Below are 14,727 nucleotides of genomic sequence, written 5' to 3'. Positions count from 1 at the left end.
TACCTCCATCTGATGGATTATATGAAACTTTCAAGGTCTTTACGGTAATATGATAAATACCTTTTTGCTAGGTGAAAGAATCTGGCTACGAAAGGAAGTGACCTGTGAAACAGCAAAATGTTAAATGGATAAGTGGGAGCGGTTGTAGCAATCATTACCTATGGAAATGGTTTAAATTGGGCAGGGTTTGCTTTGAATACATCTTTTAAATTTTAAATGTATGAGAAAAGAAGGAAAAAATCAGATTTATATGTACAAGATAGAAAGTTGTCTGAGACCTATAAAGTGAAAAAAGTTGTGCAACAGTAGGTTTGGCATAATCTCATCATCTATAATGCTCTAGAAGAAATTCTAGAAGGATCTACACTTAATTGATAACAGAGGTTACCAGTGGGGAGTGAAATGAGGGGGTGTGGGTGAGGAGGAGTTTCTCTTTTTATTTAAAAAATATTACCTTTGGTATAAGAACTGGAAATTTTAAAAAACAAATAAATAAAGTTATATAAGAACAGAAAAAGATCCATAAGATATGAAATTAAAAATTCTATATATGAAGAATGGAAGGAAATAAAATTATCTGCTAGAAGTGACTGATGGAATCAGGGAATATTTTTATATGTTTCCTCCAACTAGCCTTTTCCCCCCCAAACTTGTTATTATCAGCCACTTGTAGTAAGAAGGGGGAAATGTCCCATGAACTTTTTAAAAGGAGACTATGGAACTCGGTAATCCTGCCATGTGAAATACAGTAGGGTATCTTGGGGGTATCCATCAGCAGGATACAAAGCTCCAACCCTGGAGGCATTCTGAGTTTCTTCCAGCAGCTACAGAAAGAACCTTGACTATGGGGGTGGGGGGAGTGTCCATGTTAAACTCTCAAATAGTGACCTGGTTGCTGTCCCCAAAGATGAGAAGAATTGATCCTTTGAATGAATCCCTGCCAAGGTGGGGAAGCCTCCTCCCCACAAAGAGGGAAGCAGATCCGGGCCCTTCTTCTCCACCATCCAGACCAGATACTTGATTGCTGCCAGCACCAAGCAAGCCCCTCTCACATGTCTGCTGCATGCACCTTACATCAAACTGTCGAGTGATGAAGGAAAAAAGGCTCGAGCACTGAGTCTGCCTGGGTCCAAATCCCTGTTCAAATCCCTGGCAGTGCCAGACAAGTGCTTCAGCTCTGCATTATCCAACTGGATGTAATGTAAATAACTATAAACCAGAAAGGAAGAGAATGAAAGAACCTGGAATTCAACCAGGCAGCAAAGCAATTAGTTGAAAAAATTTAGCTTCAGTCCCATAGAGGGTTCCAGACTCAAAGCAAATGAAAGAATTACCTTGAAGGTATAACTTGAATCTGGATAAACTGTCACCCCTCTAAAGGACATGGACTTGGAGTCCCCTGTTGTCACAGTGACTAAAAACCATAGGCTCTGTGGTTCTTCTATGGCAAGGAGAGAATCATTTTATGTCTCATGGCCCTGCCCCCAAGACACATCTGGTTGATATTTTCTTGAGATATTAAAACTGTTTCTACATTTTACAGGAGGCCAGCGGGGGAGTCAGGACTTTCATGACTACACAGTGGCAATGAGGTTACCCATTCACACACACAGTTCTAGTGGAGGCCATATGGAGAGTAATAACAAGGTATCCTTATGCCTTCCAGCCAGGATGGTATCAGCTGAGGTCAGAATTCCCGCCATCATCCTCCACTACAAGAGATATACTTAAATGTACTGTAGATAAATCAAAATGAAATCCTCAAAAATATTCAGGTAACCCTCAAGAAGGCAGGAAAAAGAAAACAGAAACAAACAAATAATAAAATGACAAATTTAAGCTCTAATATATCAATAATTACATTAAATATAAATTGTCTAAATGCACCAATTAAAAGACAGAGATTAGCAGAATTAATTTAAAAACTGTACGCTGTCTACAAAAAACTTACTTCAAACGTAAAGAAATAACTAGGTTGAAAGTGAAAGAATGGAGAAAGATATACCATGCAAATACTAACCAAAAGAAAGCAGGAATAGCTTTATTAATATCAGATAATGTAGACTTCAGAGCCAAAAATTTACAGGGGACAGAGAGGGACATAAGATAATGCTAAAAGTTTCAGTCCACCACAAGGCATAGCAATCCTAAACGTGTATGCACCAAACAAAAGAGCTGCAAAAAGTGTGAAGAGCTGATAGAAATGAAAGGAAAAACAGACAAATTCACAATAATAATTGGAGACTTCAACACTTCTCTCTCAACAATGGAGAGAACAGGTAGATGTCAAGGATGTAGAAGACCTAAAAAAACTCCATAACTAACAGAATTGAGGTGACATTCATAGAACACTCTACCCAAGAACTTCAGAATAAACATTCTTTCCAAGTACCTAAAGAACTTACACCAAATAGATCATATCCTGGGTCATAAAGCAACCTCAACACATTTAAAAGAATTGAAATCATACAGAGTGTGTTCTCTGACACAGTGGAATCAAACTAGAAAGCAATAACAGAGAAATAACAGGAAACTCCACTTGGAAACTAAACAGTGAACTTCCAAACAATCAATGGGTCAAGGAGAAAATCTCAAGGGAAATTTAAAAATACATTGAGCTGAGTGAAAATTAAAAGACAACATATCAAAATAGGTGATACTCAGCAGAGTTGAGAGGGAAATCTATAGTACTAAACACTTACACTAGAAAAGAGGGTAAATCTCAAGTCAATACTCTAAGCTCCCTTCTCGAGTAACTAGATGAAGAATAGCAAAAGACACTCAAACAAGCAGAAGGAAGGAAATAAGATAAAAACAGAAATTAATGAAATTGAAAACAAAAGTAATAGAGAAAATCAATGAAAAAATCTGGTTATTTGAAAAGATCAATAAAATTGTCGAACATCTAGCAAGAATTGACAAATTAAGAAAGAGAAAAGACACAAATTACCAATATCAGGAATGTAATAGAGATATCGATACAGGCCCTGAAGACAACCAAAGTATGATAAGAGGATACTACAAACCATTCTACACACATACATTTGACAACTTAGACAAAATGGACAAATTTCTTGAAAAGCACAAATGAATACAGCTTACCCAATATGAAACAGAAAATTTGAATATCCCTACACCTATTAAGGAAATTGAATTCATAATTTTAAAAATTCCCAAAAAGAAACATCATGGCCCAAATGGTTTGCTGGAGAATTCTACTAAACATTTAAAGATGAATTAACACCAATTCTACCTAGTCTCTTCCAGAAAAATAGAAGAGGTGGGAATATTTCCCAACTCATTTAAAGAGGCAAGTATTACCCTGATACCAAAACCAGACAAAAAACAATACAAAAGAATCCCAAACTACAGACCAATATCACTTATAAATATAGACATACATTCTTAACAAAATATTAACAAATAGAATTCAGCAATATATAAAAAGAATTACATATTATGACCAAGTGAGGTTTACTTCAAGGATGCAAAGCTGTTATAACTTTCGAGACTGTTGGTACAGGAGGTCTCATGTGCACAGTCTTTAGGCTCCCCCTAGACCACATAAGAATAGGCCCTGGGCCTGGAATACTTCCTTACTAAGAGATAATGAGCCCACACAGCCTGTGCCAGGCTTGTCACCTTGCTCAGGAATGTTTTCCCTATTTTAGGCTCAATGAGCATTCTGTTAAAACATGTACCCTACGGCTCTGAGGCACACCCTCAGCTTTCAGTATTTCAGACTCCTTGAGGGAGGGGGAGGTGTTCTTCTCCTGAGGCACAAGAGGGGTGCACTCAGGCCAGTTGCCCTGCCATGGTTGCCGGGGGCACCTGCTAACCATGAGGGACTCATGAACACTATTGCAGCTGATCCTGCTCTCTCTTCTCTATGTGAGTAAAAGCATTTCCATCCAGTGCTTGACTGGGTTGTGTTTCCATGGCAACTTTGATACCAAGGTGCAGTGGGCAGAAGTGTTTGGACTTCTCTTCCTGGTGCCTGGCATTGTGATGATCTTGCTATCCTCCAAGTAGTTGGAGTCTTCCCCCAGCATTGGTTTTTGGTGTCTGGTGTTCTGTTCGACAAAAAATAGTGTAACCCAGCATTTTAATAGGCTAAAGAAGAAACATCATATCAATGGATGAAGAAAAAGCATTTGAAAAATCCAATAGTCATTCATGATTAAAACTCTTTGCAGATTTGGAATAGAGAGGAACTTCCTCACCTGATAAAGGGCATATACAAAAAGTCTACAGTTAACAACATACCTAATGGTGAAAGACTGAACACTTTCCTCACAAGACTGATAATGAAACAAGATGACCATTCTTGCCACTATTAACTTAGTACTGAAAGTTCTAGCAAGTGTGATAAACCAAGAAAAGAAATAAAAGACATACAAATGAGGAAGGAAGAAATAAAACTGCCTCTATTTGCAGAAGACATGATTATTTACATAGAAAATCCCAAGGAATCTACTGAAAAACTCTTAGAACTAATAAATGAGTTTAGCAAAGTCATGGGATACAAGATTAATACCTAAAAATCAATTGAATTTTGATATACTAGCAATGAACAGGTGGACAAAATTAAGACTACAATACCATTTACAATCGTTCCCCGAAAATGAAATACTTAGGTGTAAATGTACAAGACTTGTATGCTAAAATCTACAAAAGGCTGATGAAAGAAGATCTAAATAAATGGAGAGCCATACCATGTTCATGGATTGGAAAACGCAGCATAGCAAAATGTCAATCTCCCCAAACCGATATAGAAATTTAATGCAATTACTATCAGAATCCCAGAAAGATTTTTTTGTAGATATAGGTAAGATTACTCTAAAACTATATGAAATTATGAAGGAACTATAATAGCTAAACCATTTTTGAAAAAGAAGAATAAAGTGAGAGCAATTAGTCTACCCAATTTCAAGATACATCTTTAGTAGTCAAAACTGTGTTTGGTTGGTGGATAGACACATAGATCAAGTAAATGAAATAGAGGACACAGAAACAACCCACACAAGTATGGCCAACTGATTCTTTGACAAAATTGCAAAAGCAATTCAATGGAGGAAGGATAGTCTTTTCAACAAATTGTGATGGAGCAAGGATGTATCTTAAAATAAATGGTGTTTTCTATTTAATAAAATACAATATTTCTTGTACACCTACTCTGAGCCAGACACTATTCTAAGCACTAAGAGTATAACAATGAACAAAGGAATGTTCCTGCTTTTGTGGTGCTGACATTCTCATGGTCATTGTCCCCAGGAGAAACCCTGGATGCTAGAAAAGGAAAGTGGGCACCTGGGGTCAAAGATAGGGTAGGAGCCAGCTCCAGAAAAGGAATGCAGGGGCATTGAACTTCCTCTTGCTAGGTCCCCTTCCCCTTCTCAAAGATGACATAGTGGAAGGTCACAGGCTTTCAATGCAGACAGAACTGTAGTCCGCCTCCCGTCTCTGCCCCTGAAGTAATGCTCATCTGTCAATGACTAACCGGTCTTCCCTTTCTCACGTTTTTGTGGGGTTCACATGAGTGGGTGCAATAAAAACAGTGCAGGGCAGGGCCTGGCACATCTTAGAGTCAGATGTTGCTCTTGTATGCCCAAATCCTTCCAGAGCCTGGATGGGTTATGTGAAGGAGGGCAGGGAGAGGTGCTGGGGGCGGGGCAGGGCTGTGGGAGCAGAAAGAGGAAGAAAGTGCAGACACAGGGCTCTTAGATGAACACCTTAGTAAGAAGGGGAGACTTGCCAATTTTGGCCAGTCTGGGTGATCTAGATACACTCCCAATTTTCTACTTGAAGTTATGGAGAGGCTGGGGTTCTTTGTGCTCAAAGGGACTTCAGAGCTCATTGGCCAAGGGACCCGACCAGGAGGCAGCTGCACATCGCATGGAGTGGGACAAGGGGTAAAGTTCAATCCAAATGTCACCACTTCCTGTCTGTGCAACCGTGGGCAAGTTACCTAACCCCTGCAAGACTCAGTTTCCTCATCTGGAAAATGGGGAGAGTATAATTCAGACAAATTTTGCTGCGAGGATTAGAGATGATGCATGTCAGCAGCCTGGCACAGGTAAGGACCAAAGCAGAGCAAGTTAGACAAAGCTGGGTTTGAAACCCACTTAGAAGCCATGTTGCCCTGAGCACGGTGCTTCATGCCTCTGCAGAAATGAGACTATAAGTCCTGCCTACTGGTTTATGGTGAGAATTAGAAGTAATACACCCCAGGGACTTCCTGGTGGTGCAGTGGTTAAGACTCCATGCTCCCAATGCAGGGGCCCTGGGTTTGATCCCTGATCAGGGAACTAGATCCCACATGCATGCCACAATTAAAAGTTCACATGCCACAACTAAGTCCTGGTGCAGGCACTTCCCTGGTGGCGCAGTGGTTAAGAATCTGCCTGCCAATGCAGGGGACACAGGTTCAACCCCTGGTCCAGGAAGATCCCACATGTCGCGAAGCAACTAAGCCCGTGCGCCACAACTACTGAGCCTGTGTGCCACAGCTACTGAAGCCTGCGTGCCTAGAGCCCATGCTCCACAATAAGAGAAGCCGCCACAATGAGAAGCCTGCGCACCGCAATGAAGAGTAGCCCCCGCTCACTGCAACTAGAGAAAGCCCGCGCACAGCCACGAAGACCCAACGCAGCCATAAATAAATAAATTTATTTTTAAAAATAGTATACAAATGTATGCAATAAAAACTGTTTTAAAAAAAAAGACCTGGTGCAACCAAATAAATAAGTAAATAAATATTTAAAAAGAAAGAAAGAAAGAATACAGTCCAAGGACCTGGTGGCAAGTGTGGCACGTGGTGGATGTCTAATAGATGGGAGTCTCTGTTATCACCTTAGTCCTTGTAAATCTGTTTTAGACAAAGCCTAATTAGCCTCTAAGAGAGCGCCAGGGACTTGAGAGGCACTGGATGAATATTTGTTGGGTGAAGAGCTAAATAAATGAATCTGAGCTGTATCTATGAATGAAGAACACTGAAGGAATGGCCCGGCCATCTCCTCCAAGCACAGCTTTGCAGCATACTCAGTCCTGCAGCCTCTGGGAACGATCCCTGATGCCAGTTCCTTTGCCCAGAATGATGTCATCACAATCACCTGGAGGAGGATAGACAGGCTGGTCACTGGGGCATCAATCAGTTCAGGTGCCCAGTGACCTGGCCCCAAACGCCCAGAGGGCATCAGGCAACTCTCAGCACAACCTGGCTTCCTCCTGGTGAGCAGCTGGGCTGGTGTTTCTGCCTTTCAGCAGAAAGAGAGGGCCCCTTCCTCTGGGGTTTCTGGCCTGGATTCTGAGCCAGATGCCCTCATGTGCAAAAGGGTTTGCTTCCCAAACCCCAAAGCCCCCTTCAGGCTCTGAAAGGGTAATGTCTTCTGTGAGGGTAACGGCCAGGCCAGGGCCAGGCCAGGTTCTCAGGGATCCTCACAGGAAACTGCCCTCAGGGGTCCCACCATGGGTCAAGTGCTGGGCTGGGTGCTGGGTGCTGGAGAACACGATGGTCTTCAGCCACAAGGGTTTAGTGAGCACCTACTACAAGTCAGGAGCTGTTCTAGGCACTGAGGGTGCAGCTGAAACTGACAAAGGCCCTGCTCTCACGCCTAGTTGGGGCACAGACATTTAAACACACACACACACACACACACACACACACACACAATGACAAGCTGTGGCAAATTTCAGGAAAAGAACCAAATGCTCTGCAAGAGAATAAAGAGAGACAAAGATAAATCCACAAAGTCCCTGCCAATAACCACAGACACAGGCACAATGAATGCATCACAGAGTGGTTTATGATACAGAAAATCTGTAAACAGCCTTCACGTCCAGCAGTGCTGTGGACTGAATTGTGTCTCCCCATCCCCGGTTCATGTTTTGAAGCCTCGGTGGCCTCACTATAATGTGGGCATTGTGATAGGACCCACTTCATGGGGACATGGGGACGTTGGTATGAAGCAGGATTGGAACTCAGGCCTGTCTAATCCCACAGCCCAGCTCTTAATTAACGAGGCAAATGCCTTGTTTCAAAGCCGGAGAAAACAAAAAACACACACGCAATCTCCAACCCCCAAGACACACTCTGTTCACTCCAGATCCCTGTGCACGCCTCCTCTGGGTGTTCCCTCTGGGACTTGTCCCTCCACCCCCTCACCCATCACCCGACTAGCAGGCAGAGCCTAGCATCAGGGGCCCACACCCACGGCTCTGTGGCTGAGTGAGTGTTCCCATGTGTGCAGGGAACTCTGGCTTCAAGCTCTGCCACATACTAGCTATGGTGCCTTGGGCCCATCACCTTTCTTCTCTGTGCCTCTGTTTTCCCTTCTGTAAAATGGGTAGTAATAGCAAGCCCATACAGACCTTGTACTGCCGTAAGAAGTAGATGTGTTAAAGTCTGAAAAGCTCGTGTCACGTGGACGGGCAACTGATAAATCTCCTACCCCCAAGAGCAGGATGCCTTTGGTTCAAATCCTGGCTCTACCACTTTCTAGCTGTGTAACCTCTCTGTGCCTCAGTTTCTTCTTCTGGAAATTGGGGATAATAATTGTACTGACCTCAGAGAGATGCTGAGAGAATGAACTGAGGGAATTATAATAGTACCTACCTCACAGGCTTGCCTTAGTGAGTTATTCCACAAGACGGCCAGAGAAAGGTGCCCGGCACACAGAAAATACAGAAGGGTGGGATGTCACGTGGGTGACCCAGCCTGGGGAGACCTGGCCCAAGCCAGGTCAGTCTTTGAATGTGTAGCCCGGTCTGTGACCTTGTGCATAAAATCTCCCCGCCTCCCCCTTCTCTTGCCTTCTCCCCTCTGATGCCCTGTTCGGTGCAGTGAAGCAAGGTTGGATGAATCCGGGGGTGCATGGCCCAGGCAGGGATGGGGCAGTGGGCATGAGGCCTCAGAATCGCACGCCTACCCCCAGGCTTCCTGATCCTTTGGCTCTTCCCAGGAAACTAACGATCCAGGCTGCCACTGATTCTGGCATCAACACCAAACAGGGTCCCAGTCTGAGGGGGAAGCTCCAGGGCAGAGGAGGGGCTAAGAAGACATGCGGGGGACCTGAGTGGGGAGGGACTGGGCCACAAACCACAGGTGCTGACTCATGGCCTCCGCTGGGCACTGGGCGCTGTGAACGAACCAACCCTGGGGCTTTCTACAGCCGGAGGGACGAGCTGGCCAGATGATGGCCCAGGGTACAGTGATCCATGTGGCCCCAGAGCAGCCCACCTATGCCGTGTGTGTGCTGGGCACCGAGACTCAGCTGGATGTCTATGGGTGAGCAGGGGACATTCTGGGGTTGGAGGGTAGGTCTGGTGATGCTGGATGAGCAGGTTCTGCTGACACAAGATGTGTGTTTGCCTCAAGCTCCAGCCTCTGCAGCCACCGGCAGGGGAAAAGCTAGAGAACTAAGACCTGAGTGGCCCTGGGATGTGCGTGGACTCAAGGCAGTGAGTTCATTGCCATGAACAAGTGGGTTTTCCCCAGGGCCTCATCACAAATGAATTATTATAGGGCAAACAGGACCATATCCTTTCACCATTGAGGCAATGGGAGCTCAGAGAGGGTCTGTGACTTACCTAAGGTCACACAGCAAGTGTGCCCTGGAAGCAAGGCTGGACCCTGGACTTCCTAGCCCAGACCTGGATCCCCCTGCAGTTTGTTACCCTACACCTCTCAGCCAAGCCTCCCTCTGTGGGTGGGTAATAGCGTGGGTGTGATGAGACAGGCTGTGGCATGGAGAGGCCGAGGATGAGACCAGGCCCTGCTATTGGCTAGCTGGGCTGCCTTTGGCAACTGAGCCTCAGTTTCCTCATCTGTGAAATGGGGATTATACCCACTTCGTAGGGTGCTTGTAGGGATTAAATGTGAAAACCATAAAAATATTTGTTCAGTGGGCTTCCCCGGTGGCGCAGTGGTTGAGAGTCTGCCTGCCGATGCAGGGGACATGGGTTCGTGCCCCGGTCTGGGAAGATCCCACATGCCGCGGAGCGGCTGGGCCCGTGAGCCATGGCCGCTGAGCCTGCGTGTCCAGAGCCTGTGCTCCGCAACGGGAGAGGCCACAACAGTGAGAGGCCCACATACAGCAAAAAAAAAAAAAAAAAAAAATGTTTGTTAACTACTTAGCACAGTGCTGGGCCTACCCCTAGTATTTGTTCATTCATTCATCCATTAATTAATTCATTCAACAAATACCAATTGAATACCTATTATGTCCAAGCTCTGTGCCAGGCTCTGGCTAAACAAGATGGTCTAGGAACACTCTTGGTGGGCATGGCTGGGGTCATTGCTGTTGTCAGAAATAGTAGTGGCAGCCCCTGGCTTCCTCCATCTGATGCTCCACAGATGTGGTCCTAGAATGGTGCCCACGGGAGTGTCTGGCACATTTCCTTGGAAGTGTCACTCGCTTCCAGCCCCCAGCCAGCAGTAGGAGAACAGCAGAGACTGAGAGGGTAAGGAGTAGAGGAAGAAGAGGCTGACGGTCATCTGAGGCCACCCGACTCCCAGGAGAGAGCCCTTCCATTAGTGAGGCATTGAGCCCTGTATTCAAGCGCCCTTGTGATGTGTGATGTCTCACACAGTAATGGCTGATATTCACATCACACTTGGTACACACAACTCATTCAACCCCCTTATGAGGTAGGCAGTGCTGTAATTCCCATTTTGCAGAAGGGAAAGCTGAGGCTCTGAGAAGTTGAGTAACCCACTGAAGCCACACAGCTAGTTAGTAAGGGAGCCAGGATTGGAACCCAGGCAGCCTGGCTCTGGGACCCTCCTCTCTCCCGCTCCATCCCTGGACCAGCCCTTCCTGTCACTTCTTGCCTGCCCTTCACAGCAGCTCCCTGCCAGCACCCATGTCCTATACAGCCACCACCCTCACTCGGCCTGAATTCCCTTTCAAAAACACAGATGGGCTTGGCAACCCCCCTCACCAGCACTGCTTCCTTGACCCCCTCCCAGCACAAGCTTCCGTACCTTTGCTCAAGCTGTGTCCCTGCAGCTGGGCTCAGAGGTCCCAGGGGTCAGAAAGACAAGGTTGTAGAGGAACAGACCACAGGCCTGTTCAGACCACAGGTGCCTTTCCAGAGCTGCTCTGACAAGCTCTGCTTATGATTTTCATTCTGAGTTTCATTCTGAGTTTGGAAACTCATTCTGAGTTTCATTCTGCTTCATTCTGCTTATGATTTTCATTCTGAGTTTGGAAAGTACTTTGTCTGCAATGGGAAATACACTGATTATATTCAAACAAAATTCCACTGACCTGAGATGAATATTGAAACCTGTCGAGGGCTTTCTGTGATGCTTGCAGCTGGAGTCAGGGAGGGATCATGACTCCGGCTACCACGTGCCAGGCCTTTTTGTTCCTGGTTTCTAACCCTCACAGAAATTCTGCAAGATAAACACTATCGGCATGCCCATTTTAGAGAGGGGTAAACTGAGGCCTCAAGAGGTGAAAACACCTACCCAAGGTCACCCAAATTAAAGGTGTCAAAGCCAGGAGATTTGAACCCAGGACTCCCCCTGCTTCCCCAGCACACGCTGCCTCCCAATGCTGTGGGTCTGGCCTTGCTAGGCACTGCTGCCTGGCTGGTAGAGCTTCCAGAGCTTCCAGAAGGCTTGAGAGATCCAGAAGGGGTGGGGGTGGGGGGTCCAGGAGGTGGCAACCACGGAGGACCGTGGGCATTCTGGAGCTGCAATCACTGGGGTGCTCCTTTTCCTCTGGCGCCTCCTTCTCAACAGGAAACCACTCAGTGTGACAGTGGAGAGCAGGGCAAGATTGTTAGTGTCTCTGAGCCTCAGTTTACTCATCTGTAAAATGGGGAAATTAACACCCACCTTGCTGAGTTGCAGTGAGGATTAAATTATACAATGCATGCCAAGAGTCTGGCAGAGTGGTCCCCCTTTTCCGTAAGGATTGCATGTGTTGTTGAACGTGAGAGTGTTGCAGACGCTGCTGCCCATCTGGTGGTCGTTGTAAGGAAATGTTAGATGCAGGAGCTGAAGGAATGATGTCATTTGCCTGGGGCCCAAGTTCTTGGTGCTGCCTCTATGGAGGCTATTGGAAGTTACTAGAAGATTCAGCTCTGGGTCATCTTATAATAGCACACACGCGTCCCCCAGCCCCCAACACAGTAAAAACCCTTGTGTATTTATGAAAGTCCCTTGTTTAGGACCTGAGAGGGTCTGGAAAACAGCCAAAGGAAAGAACACGCATCCTGAATCAAAGTCCAGTGGTGTCACTTCCCAGCAGGGCCTCACCTCTCTGAGCCTCGGTTTCCCATCTGGCAGAGAGGATGGCTGTAGAGCCCCAGCAGGTGGCAGACCCATCTGTCCACGCCCTTCTCTTGGTTCTGGAGAGGAAGCAATGCCAGGCAGAGCGAGCCTAGGGGAACCGCCCCGCGGGCAGGTCCTGCATCCCGCTTTGTCCCCCACTGTCTCCGTCTCCAAGTCTCTGTCTCCCCATTGTTCTTTGAGCCACTTGTTCGTTCTCCTGTTGTAACAAACACATGGCGTGTCCCTCTTCCATCCCCATCCTCCTGCCACAGCACCTGGGCAGCTGGGGACGCCTGGCTTCCCACCTCGGCTTTGTGAGCATAAAGGCAAACAGCTGCGCATGGAGCAGAGAAAGAGCCTCCAGGCTTTGGCAGAGAAACCAGGGCCTTTCTTAAGTTTTGGTTTGGCCAGGGAGGTGTAGGGTCAACTGAGGCACTTGAGCAGAGGGGCACTGGTTCTGCTGTACCATCCCTTGGACGTGAACTCTCCTCCAGCAAGGGCCACGCATTCCTTATTATTACTGTTACCATCATGTCCCTTCATTTCTGATATTATTACCTAGCTACTGAAGAGGGGCGAGCACCACACTTGGGCCCTTCAATCTGCACAACATCATAGAAAGCATCATCGTAGTAAACATTATTCCCATTTTGCAGAGGAAGAAACTGAGACCAGAGAGGGTCAGTGCCTAGGCCAAGGTCACACAACCTGTCAGAAGTGGCCCAAGCCCATCGCCACTCTCCAGCCCTTTGAGGCTGCCTGCTGTTCCCGGGCTGGCCTGGGAGAGGTTTCCCATGGGCAGCTGAGCCCCTGCATCCCCGCTAGTCTGCAGGCAAGTGTCTGATCACAAAGAGCCCCAGCCGGCTGCAGACACCACATCCACAGGCATGTGCCGTACGTAGCCAGCTGGTGTAGACAGACTGGCCCCTGGGCTATTCGATGTGGTGGCAGGCATAGTTTGTGTACTTCGTCCACATTGACCCTGGCTGTCTCCCCGACTCAGACAGTAAGTGCCTCCCAGGGACGACAACCCAGCCATCCTGCTCCCCGGCCACTATTGTGCTGGGAGCAGTTGGGGGCAGGTAGGAAAGCCAGTGCCTGCACCAGGGGACACACAGGGACACCTGCTGTTAGAGTTTAGCAGAAGTGGAATGGTGTCTTTGTCAAGGACTGATCCTGTATTAGTAATCTATCACCATGTAACAAATTGCCCCAAAACGTGCTGGCTCAAAACAATAGCCTTAATGATCTCACAGTTTCTGTGGGTCAGGATCCGGTATGGCTTAGTTGGGCCCTCTGCCCTGGGGGCTCAAAGGCTGCAATCAAGGTGTCAGCGGGGCTAAAGTCATGTTGAGGCTTGACCAGGGAAGCCCTGTGTCCAAGCTCAGTCATGTGGCTCTTGCAGGATTGCGCTCCTCGTGGGCTTGTGGACTGAGGGCCTCAGTTCCCTTCACGTGGCTGGCAGGAAGCCTCCCCCAGTTCCCTGCCCTGTGGGCCTCTCCATAGCTCACAGCATGGCAGCTGGCTTCATCAAGGTGAGTGAAGGTGAGAGAGAGAGAGGAGAGAGAAAGAAAAAGAGGCGGGGGAAGAGGTCTCTTGTAACAGCCCATCACTTTTGCCATTTTCCGTTGGTTGAAAGGAAGTCTCTGGGGAGACTTCCTACACTCAAGGGGAGGGAGTTACACAAGCGCATGAACACCAGGGGTGGGGATTATTGGAGACATCTCAGAAGCCTGCCTACCACGTACTTTTCCCGTATTTTCCTAATTCTCTATAAGGAATACCTACAGCTTTTGATACGGAGACAAAGAACTTTATTACAAAAATAAAAATGAAAAGTGTAATCATAAAATCCATGTCTTGTGACATTATGGAGTGAGGGCTGCCTCTCTAAGTTGTTTCCACTATGGTTTGAATCTGCTCCAATTTATTAGCCCTTCTGTCTGTGAGGATTTCACTGTCTGTGGGTCATTCACTGTCACAGAAAGGGCTGCTCTGAACATCCTTGAACGTGTCTCCTGGTGTACATGTGCAAAAGATTCTCCAAGGGCTTCCCTGGTGGTGCAGTGGTTGAGAGTCCGCCTGCCGATGCTGGGGACACGGGCTCGTGCCCCGGTCCGGGAAGATCCCACATGCCGCGGAGCGGCTGGGCCCGTGAGCCATGGCCGCTGAGCCTGCGCGTCCGGAGCCTGTGCTCCACGACGGGAGAGGCCACAACATGGAGGGGCCCGCATACCGCAAAAAAAAAAAAAAAAAAAAAAAAGATTCTCCAAGAGTGGAATTGCTGGGTTTGGGGTGGGCTAATGTTTGACTTTACAAGATAATAGCAAGTTCTTTTTTTTTTTTAACATCTTTATTGGAGTATAATTGCTTTACAATGGTGTGTTAGTTTCTGCTTTAAAACAAAGTGAATCAGTTATACATATACATATGTTCCCATATCT

General features: G+C 46.6%; 1 protein-coding gene across 1 annotated transcript in view; it reads left to right on the top strand.

Moving 5' to 3' along the window:
- Window positions 1–9,194: 9,194 nt before the first annotated feature.
- LOC102986079 (protein-arginine deiminase type-4) overlaps window positions 9,195–14,727 on the top strand; it is a 35,096-nt gene continuing 29,563 nt past the window's right edge. The window contains exon 1 of the mRNA XM_007111600.1: window positions 9,195–9,286. Coding sequence (XP_007111662.1) covers window positions 9,195–9,286 — 92 coding nt within the window. The remainder of the gene's footprint in view (window positions 9,287–14,727) is intronic.

Source organism: Physeter macrocephalus, chromosome 3, assembly GCF_002837175.3.
Source record: "Physeter macrocephalus isolate SW-GA chromosome 3, ASM283717v5, whole genome shotgun sequence".
Lineage (NCBI taxonomy): Eukaryota > Metazoa > Chordata > Mammalia > Artiodactyla > Physeteridae > Physeter > Physeter macrocephalus.
The sequence above is the reverse complement of the archived record's forward strand: the minus strand, read 5'-3'. Positions and strand labels throughout refer to the sequence as shown.